Genomic DNA, 15035 nt, shown 5'->3' on the forward strand with positions numbered 1-15035 from the left:
CTTCTCGGGGCTTCCAGATTTGGGCATCTGATCCAAGAAATTCCCTGGGGAGAGCTCAGCTGCAACCTGCTTTTTCACACAAATGACAGTGTTATTTGCATTTGGTATATTACTGCTTAGTACATTGGTTGCCCAACTGCTGTTACTGTTTGTTATGACCTTAAAATACAATTTTTGGTTACTTAAGGTCTAAAATCTGCCCCTTAGTTTTTGGATAACATCTTTCATTATCCAGTAAAGGTTGAGATTGTTGCCAAAAATCTCTTGAATTTGAAAAGGACAGGGATGCAAATGGTGAATGCCAGCATGCCGCAGTGAACAGCCATAAGCTGCAAGGCAGCCTCGCTACCCGAAGTGACAAAAGTGCTTGGACATGTTTGCTGTGCCACTAAATCAAAGGGTTTAAAGAAGTCTGTGCAGTGAAATCCCTGTTCTTGGTTATTGCTGCTTGTTGGAGGAGCGCAGCAAGTCATCCTACTGCGGAGCCCCTCTGGGAGTGGAATGCACACATTGTGTCTGTAGAGACTGCAGGTGGTTGCTCTTGGCTTGTGGCACGTCCTATGGAGGGTGTCAGCAATACTCCGTCAAGAAAACTACAAGTGAAAATGGACTCTGTGGATGTTTAGCAGTTGTCGAGCAGAGATTTCCTTTGTGACGAAGGGATAACACAGTACAGGCTCACTCCTTGGGAGTAAGGTACCTGCTGGAGCTCAATGCACTTGTCTCCAGTGTGCAGCTTTGCCACTACTTACATTGAGCAAACAAATTCATTTCAGTGTATTACTGCTGGCTTTGTTTGGGCTTCTTGGCAGCGGTTTGAAACAATTTGCTTTGTGAGGAGTTGTTTCTGTACCAACACCAGATGGGAAGTGGTAACTCCACTATCTCCCTGTCCACCCCCAACCCCTGTCCTGCCCGGGGCCCCTTGCCTGGAAGGGCTTTGGGCAGGATTTGTTTGGCTGGACTTCCCTTCTGGGCCTGGGATCACTGCAGGGTACTGCTCACACCTGGGTGGGAATGCTGAGCACTGATACCTTACACACCTCTTTGGGTAGCTCCTCTTACGGTCCCAGCATTGACTCCAGCAGCAAGACCCTCCTACTGATAGTCAGCATTTAGGCTGCCCATGTATATACGGGTAAAACATATGTTTCAAGTATTTTATTTTGAAATTATATGTAAGAAAAAATATATTTAATAATTGTTATATATTTAATACATTAAAATAAATTTAATAATATTCCTAATATTTTGCTTTCTGACATTAGCATGGACTGAGCAGGGGTCAGGAGCTCTTAAAGGGGCCATTTTGTACATGTTTATGCTGATATCTTGGTTTTCTTTAATTCCTTCACCTGAAATAAAGGGCTGATGGCTTTTTATTCCTCCCTCTGACTATCCAATCTTAAACAGCTCTGCTCAGAGCCCATTATCTGGCAGGCACCATGCAAGACGCTGCCAGCTTAATAAACCCTGCAGGCAGTTCAGGCCACAGACTTTAGCTCTGGGCTATGGACCTCGCTTGCCATTTCCAGCATAGCCAGGTCCCTGTGCTCCCCGTTGTGTTGCCAGTACCTACGGCCACAAGCGCAGTTACATCACAGAGAGATGTGAGGTCTTAAACCCATGTATGTATCTCTGTGGACTTGTGAGGCTATTATACACAGCCTACTTTCAACTAGTGGTAAAGTGAACACCTCAGGCAGGACGAAATACTCTCTGGGGTTCATACCCAGCATTTCTGCTTATGCACTCCAGAAAGGAGCTCAAAGATTGTGTTGTCATTCACACTTTCATCTTGGTGGCAAACCAACACGTACATAAAACCCAGAGAACACCCTCCTCAGCTGCAGCCACACACAGGTTCTACTGATACTATAGGTCCAAAATTCAGAAGACTCTTTAGGTTATTAAAAGTGTCCTACTTTATCACGGTTTTCAAAGTGCACATAGCACAATGTGTCGAGGCTACTTTCATGGGATTAATATACAACGTCATATAAGATAAGCACTAAGAGATTCTATTATGTTTGAGGTTTATTTCTTCCCATTTGCCTGACACCTTGAGATTTAATATGGGTAAGAGTGCACCTACTTTGACGGGCTTGCTTATTTGTTGATCAGGATTACTGATACTCATTTTTATTACTTGGTAAGTATTTGGCAGCAGACAAGAAGCATTTTCATTCTCTGTTTATACAGTTTCTAACATAAAACAGTCTTAGCCCACATCCAGGCACCTTTGATGCAGCAATACAAACGACAGCTGAATGCAAAGATTTTTTGTGTGCAACCTGAGATAGAATATTGATGCTGTTAACTCTCATCTTTCCCATGGGGCTCACCATTAACATTCCTTTTAATATGGAGAAAGCTTTGGTGGGAGAGGGATGTAATTTGTCTTTGGGGTGTCTTTCTTCAATTAAATGAATACTCTGTGAAGCAACTGCTGCTGTAGGTATTATTAGGTTTACTCGTGCATTCTCGACATGTCAATTATTCTGTGGGACAATACACTCCTTGTGTCATTTACTCTGATCTGGCGCTTTTCTGCAACCCCCTAAATACAGATTTTACAAGGCACAAAACCACATTTGTGTGATCTACTTCCATATTACCTCCCTTGAATTATGTTCCTACCCCGACCAGGTTCCTGCACAGGAAATTAAGAGTGGGCTGTGAGCCTCAATAGACAGTGAAAGCCAATAAGCCCAGCTGGATCCAGGCCTGCAACTGCACATTCACCCTAGAGCCTCACCATTTACCAGGCTGTGCACACCCTATTTTCAGTGTGCTCTTTGCCCTCGATGCCACCACTGTACCCTCACAGCCATTGGGGTCCCCCTGCACCTCCCCTGCTCCCTCAGATGCTGAAGAGGCTGCATGTAAATCAGGGCCGCAGCACCCAAGATGTGCCTGTATCTGCAGGATGGCTGAGCCCCTCTGCCCATGCAGAGTGAGACCCATGCCTACGGTGCAGAATACCATTTGGCTTTTAAAACTGAATCCAGGGCCTTCAGAGGCAGCCCCATCTCACCTCCTGTCCCTGCCTGGCTGGACAAGATGCTAATTTTGGCTCTTTTGGACCAAGGCATGCATTAGTCATCAGGTCATTTATTTTATTATGACTTTCACCTTAATCCTGATAATACTCCAACTCCAGAAAAAGATCAAATAGCAACAAAAGGGAACAGGGAAGCAGAATTCTTTCTTATTTTGAGTAAAGGTATCTCACATAAAGGCACTTAATTGCTTAAAGGAAAAAATGGTACTAGTAATTGGTTTACAGTTGTAGGGTAAAACAGCCTCAACAACTGACTCCCAGCCATCAATTTACAAAATCATTCCTCAGCGATCCCCTGATTTTGTCTCCTTTCATGGACCAGAAGCTTTTTTCTAATGTGATGGCTGGCAAAAAATCCCTTCAGTTCGTTTTTAAAGGCAGATCACGCAGCCTTAAGCACTTAATTCTAATTATGAATTACTGGAACATTGCAACCCAAGTCACCATGCACTTACTTGCTGATTAATGGTCTCCAGGCATCTTAAAAATAAACAGGGGGAGACACCACGTATGACAAGGAGGGTTTTATCATGATAATTTCTGCCCTTGACTTCTAACCCAGGGCTCCAGTGGAAAGATCCATCCCCAGGTGCCCAGATAGTCTGAGCAGATAGCGGGGAAACAAAAGAGGCTTGTGTTGTTCCCCTTCCACACCACTTCTATTTAATAGAATCTCAGAGACTATGAGTTGCAGGGCACTGCTCCCAAGGGAGGTGTAAACATGGAAGAGCTGGACGGAAACAGACATCATTTGAAAAAGGAATCGGAGGGAGAAGGGGACAGGACTCCCAGGAATGGAGAAATCACAAAGGCACAGGGAAGAAGCGAAGCAGATACAGTGCAGTGGAGGAGGGAGAAGGAAGAGGAGGAGGGTGCCTGGATGCCTTTGCCACCTGGGTCAAGGGGAAGAGAAGGATGATTTGGTGGGATCCCGCCTGTAGAGGAGACAACAGGGACTTGGTGATGACTCCCACTGAGGAGGGGAGGGAGGGACACATATCTGATTTTCCTCACCCTGAAATTCAAACCCTGGGTCTGGTCAAGGACCAGATAAAAGGGATAAAAGACACTGATTATTGTGCAGATTTACTGTGCAGCACCAAGCCATGGCACTCTGCTAAGGACAAAGGAGATTTTAAGAAAAGTAAGCTTTGGATAAGGCATGATGGGCTGCAATGGGGCCAGGTGTCATGCTGAAGGGTAGCAGAGAAGGCCGGGAGGCAGGGAAGGCAGGTCTGTCCCAGGCCTTCTGCACTATAGACTGCTACAGGAACAATGAACTAACAGGAAACCTGTGGCTCTTGTGTGTTCTCCACCTACATGGTCCAACTGCATTCTGCCTTTGTGTGAAACACAAAGTGGGCAGGGGAAGGAGCAATGTTGACTGATCAGTGCATCCTCACCAAAGCAGTTTCTGTCTGTCTGGTTGGGAAGGTTTTTAGGAACAACTCAACTGCACAGATCTCAGTGCTTCATCTGATTTTAAAAATGTGTTTTCTCACCTGTTTGGTGAACCAGCTCCTAAACAATACAAAATTAAACAGAAAATAGCCATGAACTTGCTAGGATCTCGCAGTCGCTGGTTCAGTGGAGCTGAGTGACAAAAGCTGCAGTCCCCTCTGTGCTGCTGCTCTTAAGAGCAGTGCTGGAGACAGGTATCAAAGGGACCTACTTCAGCACAAGACCAGCTGACACATCCTTCCGAGCACAAAGATAACCATGGAAGAACAACCAAGATCACCTCTGCACAACTGTGCTCCAATTCCTAACTCTCCTAAGCCACAAAAATAACCACTCTGGATCTAAGTTATAACAAGAACAAGAAGATGCATTTCATGGAGTTTACCACAAGTTCACCCTAAACTGTGGGGGGAGGATAGCACAATACACCCTAAGGTGTATTGTGTGAAATTAAGGAGTATTTTAAGCCAAGTCAATGACAGCAAAGACTTTCTCTTTTTCCATGGAAAATGATTCCTGTGCTATTAAACCTTAAATTTCCTTTTAATTTTTATCCATAACCTAGGTGCACAGCAAGTAAATTAGAAATGAAGGGATTGTACATCCCCTGAAAATCAGAAACTACTCCTGACAGGTCTCACGTGAACATCACTTTCATGGCAGCATTTTGTCCCAGCCTATTTAAGCACCACTACTTAAAGGGCTGACTGAAAGCCTTCCATCCTCCAGGACTATCTTCCGGAGGAATCTCTTCCTCTGCAAACGCCCAGCACAACTCCACAAATCATGTGGCACAGACACACAGAGAGGTAAAGCATGACTTATGGGTGGGTGACGCCATCCCACAGCAGCTGAGCTCTGCTGCTTCCAGCAGACCCAGGCATGGACACAACGAGGCAGGGTGGGAGGAGCGGGGAGCTGAAATGGATACCGAGCTCAAATGGGAAGAGCAGAAAAAGAGGGGTGACCACACTTTGCTCTGTCAGCCCACCCCACTGTTCTGCTTTTACATAGTGCTCTTAACCACAGCATACACGCACCTGATGTCCAACACAGTCAGGATGTAGGCTTTCAAGTCCTAGACTGGGATTTATCCCTTACTTGCTTGGGATGGGCAAACCAGCTCTTCTCACCCGAGGCTCCTGAGCATGAGGAAGCAACAAGTATAATGGCTGCACACCCCTTGCTGCCCCAAACTGAGAACAGGTCACAACACCCGCAGTGACTTACTTACCCTGGAGGACACCAAGGGAACTTCATTGCAGATATGCAATGCCCACAATTTTGCAATAATCCTGGGCTATGCCAGATGCTTTCCATCTCTGGCAGGAGAAGCAAGTGATTCAGATACCACCTCCAGCGTGGTTGAGCAGCCAGTCACTAGCCAAATGAACTGCAAGGTCACTTTGCTCATTTCTTACAGCACTAGCAAAAGTCCTTGCAAGCCCATCCTCTTATTTTTCACCAATTCAATAAAGGGAAGGCACAAAAAATCCTGTTATAAAATAGCAAACAAAATCCCTAGTGTTTAAAGGATTTTTGTTGCTCCAGAGCAGTCTACAGCACAGGAGGTGCTCTCCTATGGAAATCAAACCCCTCCTAAGAATAATGTAAGGCAGTATTACTTATAAAAGTTACAAACTACAACAAGCTTATATTTCAGTGAGTCCTCCCTCTCCTTGCTATTGCTATCTCTTATGCTCATTTTTCAACAGAGGGACTAACAAGGAATAATTTGAGAATCATACACGATTGGGCTTATTTGTCTTTTTATACTCAGTCTGTTGCTTCCAGTAATAGCAGGGCAGGCAGTATGCTTTCTCCTGCCCTCCACAAAAGGAACTGGCTATTGATTTAGAAACATCATGGAGTGCACTATGCGTGAGCCAGCTGCCTCACAGCAAAACTATTGAGCATCACTCCAGGCTCCAGCCTGTACTTTATGATGACATACTGGGGAAGCCTGCAGTGAGTTAAAGAGACAAGAACCATGTTCAGCCGCATGTACTTGCTGGATGTGGAAATACGCTTGGTGCCGTAAGGGTGACAGCGCTTGTCCATCCAGGGTTCAGACTTGGCTCTCCCTGAAGTCAGCAGTACTTCTCTTGTTTAAATCAAGAGCCAGGTTTGAATTTCAGCTGATACATTTTAAGGAAAACCTCGAGAGGTCTTGATGTGTTACAATGCATTCACAATATATTCCTACTGCAGTTCAGTGTCCTTGAAACTCAGGTTTACCATGACTGGGTGGGCTCTGGAAGGGGATGCGTCTGCTCCATTGGCATCTAGCTTCACTAAACTCCTATAATTGCCTGTATGATATATGTCATACATTGTGACACAAAAGCATCTTCCCACAACCAGCCCTACTCCAGCAGGGAGTCTGGGGTGTGGCACTCAGACATAAAGCAGGAGGTCTGGCCTGTGTCCTTCACACCTGCTCGATAAGCAGCTGTCTCCTGCTCTGCCCAACTGACCCAGCCTGGTCTTGCCCAAGATGATCCTGGCTTGCCGATGAGACAGGGGAACCGCACCGGCATGACTTACAAACCAGGGAGGGCTTGATAAGCAAATGACCTGCACATTGTGAAGTCAGCTATTGGCTACATGAAGGACGGTATAAGATACAGCAGCGGTAAGACTTTAAGAAGCACAATAAATACACTGCAAGCACTTCTCTGCATACGCAGACCTGAAAATTAAGCTCAGAGGATGGTTCTTGGCCCAGCAAGTTGACCAGACCCTGCACTCCCCTCCTCCAGAAGCACACAGCCCCAAAATACGAACGAACTACAGCAATCTGCCTCCAATTTGGTTTTATTTGTTGCCTGGAGGGTGAAGGAGCTCGGCTGAGGGTCCCCGGTGCTGCCCACCTACCTCTGGTGACACTGCGACACCGACTGCCATTTGACGCTGAAGCGAACCCCCGGTACCGCAGCACGAAGAGAAGCCGCGACCCCCCGGGGGGGTGTGCAGGCGGCGGGGCCGGCTCCAGACACCGCCCCGAGGGTGGCACCGTGGAGCGGGGTCCAGCCCTGACCCGCCGCTGCGGCTGTGGGTCCGGTCCGGGCGGCGCTGTCGGGGGCGCAGCTCGCCGTCGGGGCGGTACCGAGTCACCGCCCACCGCCGGGTGGCCCCGCGCGGTCCCGGGTGCGCGCGGGCGGTGCCCGGAGCAGACAGCCGGCGCGCGGCGACGGACGGTGGCGGCAGCGCTCGGGAGCGCCCGGTTGGGATGCGGTCCCCGCTCTGACGGCCCCGCCGCCGCCCGCTCCCTCCTCGGGGCCCGGCCCAGCGGAGCCGGCGGCTCCCGGGGGCCGAGCAGCCCATGGCAGGCTCCGCGCAGCCCCCGACGGCGGCGGGGGACGGCGGCCTCGACGGCGGGTCGCTGGCGGGGGGCGGCGGGGCTTTCGCGGACCGCTCCCTCAGCCAGGGCTTGAGCGTGCTGGTGGGGCTGGCGCTCTGCGTGACCATGCTGGGGTTGGGCTGCGCCGTGGAGCTGGGGCAGCTGGGGCATCAGCTGCGGCGGCCCGTGGGGCTGCTGCTGGCGCTGCTGGGGCAGTTCGTGGCCATGCCGCTGCTGGCCTTTCTCCTCGCCCTCATCTTCGCCCTGGATGAAGTAGCGGCCGTAGCTGTGCTGCTGTGCGGCTGCTGTCCCGGGGGCAACCTCTCCAACCTCATGTCGGTGCTCGTCGACGGGGACATGAACCTCAGGTAGGCGCCCCGCTCTCCCTCGCTTGTAGCCGGACGGAGGGCTGCGGCGACCACGGGGCGCGGGCAGGGTTTGCGGGGCACCTGCCGGCGGAGGCGCCGGGACGGACGGGCACGGCGCGGCTGGAAACCCGCTCTCCTGCTTTTATCGGGGAGGACGGACCTTATGGACCCCGACACGCGCTTCTTACCCCCTTCCCTAAGAAGCCTGCCTGCCCGATCCTGGCCGGGGCAGGGAAGGGGGGGCTCTTGCCGTGAGAAGCGACCCCGCCGGCTGCAGAGTCCCCTTTCCGTGGGAGCCGCCTCCCGGCCGGGCGCGCAGTGATACCGTGTCTCTTTGGTCCCCCGGTGCAGCATTATCATGACGGCCTCCTCCACGCTCCTGGCTCTCTTCCTGATGCCCCTCTGCCTCTGGATCTACAGCCGCCCCTGGATCAATACGGCCGTGGTGCAGCTGCTGCCCCTGGGCGCGGTGAGCCTCACGCTAGGCAGCACCCTCCTGCCCATCGGCCTGGGGGTGCTCATCCGGTACCGCTACCCCCGCGCTGCCGACCTCCTGGTTAAGGTAGGCACGCGGCGCTGGGAGAGGGGGGGTGTCCTATGGCAGTGACCTTTCTGGTCCCTCTGAACCGATAGATAGGCATATTCCATTACTTAGGTGGGATATAAGGATTGACAATCTTGAAATAAAACGGCGGGACAGAGACAGAAGGGGTGGGAAGGGGCAGGTTATCCATCCCCTGGGGCCCAGGGGGCAGCCCAGTCCTGGAGCAGAGGCATTCCCTACATCCTACTCTCTCTCAGCTCCCGCTGCACCCAGAGCTAGGGAAACTAACCCACAGGCACGGTGACACTTCCTCAAATACACAACCAATTTTAGCTTAATCACAAAAGGAGAAACAAAGCACAAGCCCTGCTTCCCCAGCAAGTCATCCCAAAGCAGAATGATGGAGGGCAAGCTCAGCCCCTTCCTTCCCTGAGATATGATCAACCACCACCAAAGTCCTGAGGCAGGAGCAAAGCTGGAAATCCAATGCAACCACGTTTTGCAGTTTAGACTCTCTATCAAGCTTCTACCTGCTCTGCTTATCCTTTTAAACCAATAACCCCCATGTTGTTTATCAATGTATCTATTGCCAGATTTCCCTGTGGTCCCTCTTGGTGACTCTGGTGATCCTGTTCATCCTGACTGGGACAATGCTGGGCCCAGATCTGATGGCACATATTCCTGCGTCTGTCTACGCCATTGCGGTGCTGATGCCCCTAGCGGGGTACGCCTTGGGATACGGCTTAGCCACGGTCTTTAAAATGCCCCCACACTGCAGGAGAACAGTGTCGTTGGAAACGGGGTGCCAAAATGTCCAGCTCTGCACCGCCATCCTCAAACTCACCTTTCCCCCAGAGCTCATCGGGAGCATGTACATGTTTCCCTTGCTTTATGCGCTTTTTCAGTCGGCAGAAGCGGGACTCTTTGTGCTGGTATACAAGATGTATGGGAGAGACAGCTACAAACAAGATATGCTCGATGAGGAGGAAGACACAGATATATCCTACAAGAAACTGAAGGAAGAGGAAGTTCCTGATACTTCATATGGCACAGTGACCACGGAGGAGCACAACTCCATTCAAATGAAGCCAACGCAGACAGCGCTTTAGGCAAGAAAAGGAGGTGACACCTGGGGGGGGGGACGGGACGGGAACGGGGACATGTGATGTGTGTTGTGCTTGCAGCCAGGCTGGGGCTGTGCTCGCCACTGTGCAAGCTGAGCTGCCCCACCTCCATCGTTTCTCCAGCCGCTCCCATTGTACAAGGTGTTGTGTGTTTATTACCATGGCAGTCATGTTTCCTCAAATATAGCTATGGACAAAATTAAAAAGCAAAGGAAAAAGTATCACTGTGATGATGCGAATCAGTCTTGGCGCGAGGAGGTTCTTGCCCACTGGAGTGCAGCACGAATGGGTATGAAAAAGGAGACAGGTGTTTGGCAGAAGTGAAGCCAATACGGCACCAGCACAGATGAACAGACAAAACCGCCCTGTGTGCGTGTATGTTCGTGCCTCTCACCCGCTGTAACAGCACTGTGCTCGTTGTTCCGCCGCAAATACATGGCGAAGCTGAACCAAACCCGTGTTCCCCGCTGATTAATCCTTCGGGGCCAATTAAGGGCCGCGCTACCCGGGTCTCCCGGGAAGCTGTGCTGGGTCAGCGGGACCCAGGCCCTCACCGGGCGGGGATGGGAAGGGGCAGTCAAGGACGGCGCCCCTCGGGGGCGGGGGAAGCCCAGCACCGGTCCCGCCCCGCCCGGGGTATTTAAGACCGTCCCCCAGGGGGGGTACCTCGGGTGCAGTGGAATGGCGGAGGAGGCGATGGAAAGCTACCTGTACGCTGCCTACCACCCCTACTCCTACCGCTACCCGCCGCCCAAGGGCAAGGGCGGGGCGGCGGGCGGCTGGAGGCCGCGGGGCAGCAGCTACTTCTCGGGCTATGGGGAGGCGGCAGCGGCCGCCGAGTACTTCGATAACTACCAGCGGGCGCAGCTGAAGGCCATCCTCTCCCAGGTCAACCCCAACCTGACGCCGCGGCTCCGCAAGGCCAACACCAAGGAGGTGGGCGTCCAGGTAAACCCGCGGCAGGACGCCTCGGTGCAGTGCTCGCTCGGGCCCCGCACGCTGCTGCGCCGCCGTCCCGACCCCCCCGGCGGGTCGCGGCACCTCCCGGCGGAGCGGGAATTGCCGAGGGAGCAGGAGCAGGGCAGCCCCGCCACCACCAGCACCCGCGCCGTCCGCTTCCCCCGCACCATGGCCGTCTACTCGCCCATGGCGTCCCGCAGACTCACCGCCTTCTTGGAGGAGCCGGAGCGGCGGCCGCAGGAGAAGGTGGAGGTAGCCGTCGAGGAGGAGGCGGCCGCGCTGCGGAAACAACGAGAGGAGGAGGCGGCCGCCGTGCGGGACAGCTGGGAGAACCCCGCCGAGGGCGACGCCGAGCCCTTGGAACAGCGTCCGGCTGCGACCCCAGAGCTGCCGGCGGCAGAGCCGGAGGGCAGCCAGGTGGAGAAAAAGGTGGCGGAGCGGGAAGAGGCGGCGGCCGCTCCCCAGAAGCGAGAGCCGGCGGCGGGAAAGACCCGGCTGCGCTTCCAGGTGAGAGGCGGGCGAGGGGGAGCGGAGTGGGGCCCGGCCGGGATGCGCCTGCCTTGTCGAGTAACGGCTGTCCCCGGCAGTTCCTGGAGCAGAAATACGGCTACTACCACTGCAAGGACTGCAACATCCGCTGGGAGAGCGCCTACGTCTGGTGCGTCCAGGGCACCAACAAGGTAGGGCGCGGCAGGCCGGGATCACCCCCTCGCCCGCCGGGACACCCCCCCCCGCTGACCCCGGCCTCTCCCCCAGGTCTATTTCCGGCAGTTTTGCCGTACCTGCCAGAAGTCCTACAACCCGTACCATGTGGAGGACATCACCTGCCAGGTAAGGGACCCCCAACCCACCGGGCCGGGCCGCCCCGCCCCTCGCCCGGCCGCCGACCGCCGCCTCCTCCCGCAGAGCTGCAAGCAGACGCGGTGCACCTGCCCGGTGAAGATGCGCCACGTGGACCCCAAGCGGCCGCACCGCCAGGACCTCTGCGGGAGGTGCAAGGGGAAGCGCCTGTCCTGCGATAGCACGTTCAGCTTCAAATACATCATCTGAATGGATGGTTTTGTTGAGGGCTCTTATAGGGAACTGCAAGTAGAGCAGGTTGGCTTTTGGTTTTGGTGGTGGTATTGTTGAAGGCACTTAGTGGGGTGTGGGTGGGGAAAGCATGCAAATAAAGATACTGCAAAGCACGGTGAGATGATCAGGTGGGTTTGTGCCCAGCTCAGAGAGTGCCTATTGCTGCAATTTGAACAGGGGAAGAGCCTACAAATAGTGATTTTGTAAATCGGCAGTGGTCTCTGGCAGCAGCTGACTTGAGACCTTCTAGAATCTGAGGTGGGAAAGGATGTTTGTTACTGCTCTTCCCCTTGAACTAATCAAATGCTCAAAGCTAACATCAAAGTTAGGTAGTAGAGTATCATTCGTAAGCAAAACACCTAATAGTATTTACTTGTTGTGCATGCTTGTATTCCCTGTTGTGGAAAGTCTCTGCACCTGTTCTTTATCACTAGCAAATGATTGAGAAATTAAGTGTAAAGGCTACATTGCTTCTGCAGCTGGTGTACGTTTAGCTAAGCTGGTGTTCCTTTCTGTAGACTAAAGCCAAAGAAAGGTTGTTGTTAATGCACCATTCAGGGGCAGTTCTCACAAACTGCTGGGGAAGGGAGTCGCTCCTATTATGGTCTCTTGGTGAATGAGTTGCCTGTCTCTGCCTCCGCAAAGTTATCAAGAGGAGTGATGCTTCAAAAGCTTGAAGTATGGTGGCTGCATCGGCCTGGCTTCCTCCTGTACCTGCAGTGATGCACAGGAGCTGTGCACTTAGTGGTTTACACTTGAAGAGTTTGATCTAGTTATGGTTTAGATGTCTCTGGGAGCTCCCCAGTCACACCCTTCTGGGTTTGGGTTTGCAACTAGGAGTTGTACTTCTGGGGTTGGGTAGTAGTGGCAGCATCAGCAGGGCTACTCCCAGATGGTGTTCTCTCAGGCCTGTTGGTACTGCCAGTGGTAATGATCTCTAGGGACACCATACTTCTGAAAGGTGTTACAAGTTGGCTCTGGGACTATGGCATCACCATCTGAGCAGATTCACAGCCTAGTAAAACCTACGCCCCCCAGTCTGCCTTACAGCAGAGGAGTTGGATAAACTTAAAGAGGCAAACCTTGTTATTTTTTTTGGGGGGGGGGGTTCTGTGGGTTGTTTTTTTTTTTTGAGGATGCTAATAAAGCTGTTAATTTCAAAATTGAGCATAATAATGCACAAAGCCTTCTGCAGAGCTCTTGAGGTAGCTTCTATTTGGAAGGACTGATGTATCTTGGCTGTAACAAACTTACACCACCTGTACCCAGCCTACTTAAGACGGCTCTTATTAGAGACTGAAAGGGAACCAGTCTGAGTCCTGTGCCAGGTGGTTGTGCATCTCTAAATGGAAGCTAGTGTGTATGGCAAGGTAGGCCAACATTGTCCTTGTAGTAACAGATGCCCATTTAGAGGTGCAGTGAGTGTTAATTCTGTAGGCTTAACTCATCTTCTTTTAGATTCCTGCTGTAGTTTAACATTCCCCTTGAATGTGCTGCAGTAACTAAGGCTTAATGCCTAGGCACCAATTTATTGCAAGTGATGTTATTTATTCTTGCTCCATTTGTTATCACAGCAGCATGAGGTGATCCAGGAACAAGGAGACCTGTCACACCCCTGAATGGGGTACTGGTTTATTTCATGCTTCCACCTAAAACAGTTTCCCTGTATCACAGTAAAAGGGAATACTCCTTGTTTCAGCAGCTCACTCAGACTTCCACAGTTCCATCCTTACCCTGTTCAGCTTGCAAAGTACAGCTGCAGCTGGGCAGCTTCTGCTGCAGGCTTATGTACCTTGAACTCGCCTGTAATTACAGTAATGAGCAGTGACAAGTCTCCAGCTTGAGATGCACAGCTGAGGCCCCCTCTGTAGTGATCTATGTTTTCTCATTTGCCTTAGCCATTCTAACAAACAGCTGTAGTCTGTTCCTGAAGGATGCAGTGTGGGGGACCAGCTGTAATGCGTCTTGTGCACCTTGGTAATGAGTTTGAGAACTTGTATGTCGTGGTTTAAACCGTGTCAGTGTGAAGTCATATGGCAATCCATAGCAAGATGAGTGGTCAAGTGCTTCCTAGTTATACATATGTCCTTGCAAGCACTGCTTTGAGGATTACTTGCTGTGAATATGATGACTCTTATGCAGTTAGTATCGGTAATAGCCCAAGTGAAACTTAGTACAACTTAAGAGTTGTCATCCCTGCTAACTACAGTAAAAGCAGCAGTTGCATCTATTTGATAAGAAGCAGAACAGGCCTGGCTTATCCAGGCTGAGTGGCATGCTTCAACTCCAACTAGTCTAAGCAAGCAGTTGATGAAAGTTCTGAGCAGCAGGTAGCAAGGTTTTAAGGCTCAGAGGAGTTGAGTGCAGTGCACAGCAATATTAAACAAGATTTCCTCATCTTGGAATGTTCTATAGTAGATGTAGCTCTACATCCCATTCATCTTAAATATATATTCAGAGCTTTTACTGCTTGATGCCAAAGTACAGTTCTGTATCCTTTTTCACCTTACTGCTCTGTCACATCCTTGACAGCGTACACTGTGTATCATGGGCACTGCTTCCTAGACTCAGCAGAAACAAGGAAAGCTACACATCACATATGTGATTATGCAAAACACAAAGGAACAGCTCTCATGCTGCCAGTTCTTCAGAGGTATCTTGAACTTGCCCTGTACAGCTTTTTCATGAAGAGATTCTTTTGCATGTGTTAGCTCAGTCAGTGCTGTATTTGCTCTGCTTTTACAGATGTCTGATGTTTTGCTTGTTTCTAGACAAACTTTATCATCTTAACCATTGCTTCAGATTTGGCACAGAGCTGGCACCAGGTAATGTAAGATGACAGTTACAAAGTAGTTGGGAATGAGTGAGTGATTCTGGAAAAGCTTCACAGAGTTAAAGCAGTATGAGAGACAGTCGGGTAGCATGATTCTCCTGCGCAGGGCAGGTTCCACTAGCCATTGTCAGTGGAGGAAGATGTATAACATAAGGAATTATGTACACAAATTCAAGTTTGAGTTGCATGAGAAATCCTGTAACAGCTTCAGAAGATGCCTAGAAAAATGCTGTTGGCATTGACAGGGCATAAAAGGAAACCCTA

General features: G+C 51.1%; 2 protein-coding genes across 2 annotated transcripts; both read left to right on the plus strand.

The window, feature by feature from the left end:
- The first annotated feature begins 7688 nt into the window (after window positions 1-7688).
- On the plus strand, window positions 7689-9912 carry SLC10A4 (solute carrier family 10 member 4). The gene is made up of 3 exons (XM_057431069.1): window positions 7689-8236; window positions 8588-8798; window positions 9374-9912. Exons 1-3 carry the CDS (start codon window positions 7851-7853, stop codon window positions 9887-9889), a joined length of 1113 nt encoding a protein of 370 aa, XP_057287052.1. The 5' UTR covers window positions 7689-7850; the 3' UTR covers window positions 9890-9912.
- A 641-nt stretch (window positions 9913-10553) lies between these two features.
- On the plus strand, window positions 10554-11967 carry ZAR1 (zygote arrest 1). Its single transcript, XM_057431070.1, is given in 4 exon segments — window positions 10554-11371; window positions 11452-11544; window positions 11621-11714; window positions 11717-11967. Coding segments are annotated over 4 exon segments (1143 nt in total). The 5' UTR covers window positions 10554-10585; the 3' UTR covers window positions 11887-11967.
- The last annotated feature ends 3068 nt before the right edge of the window (window positions 11968-15035 follow it).

This window comes from Pezoporus wallicus, unplaced genomic scaffold, assembly GCF_028554395.1.
Source record: "Pezoporus wallicus isolate ANWC-B61680 ecotype Strahan unplaced genomic scaffold, APGP_CSIRO_Pwel_v1 contig_7684, whole genome shotgun sequence".
Taxonomy (NCBI): domain Eukaryota; kingdom Metazoa; phylum Chordata; class Aves; order Psittaciformes; family Psittacidae; genus Pezoporus; species Pezoporus wallicus.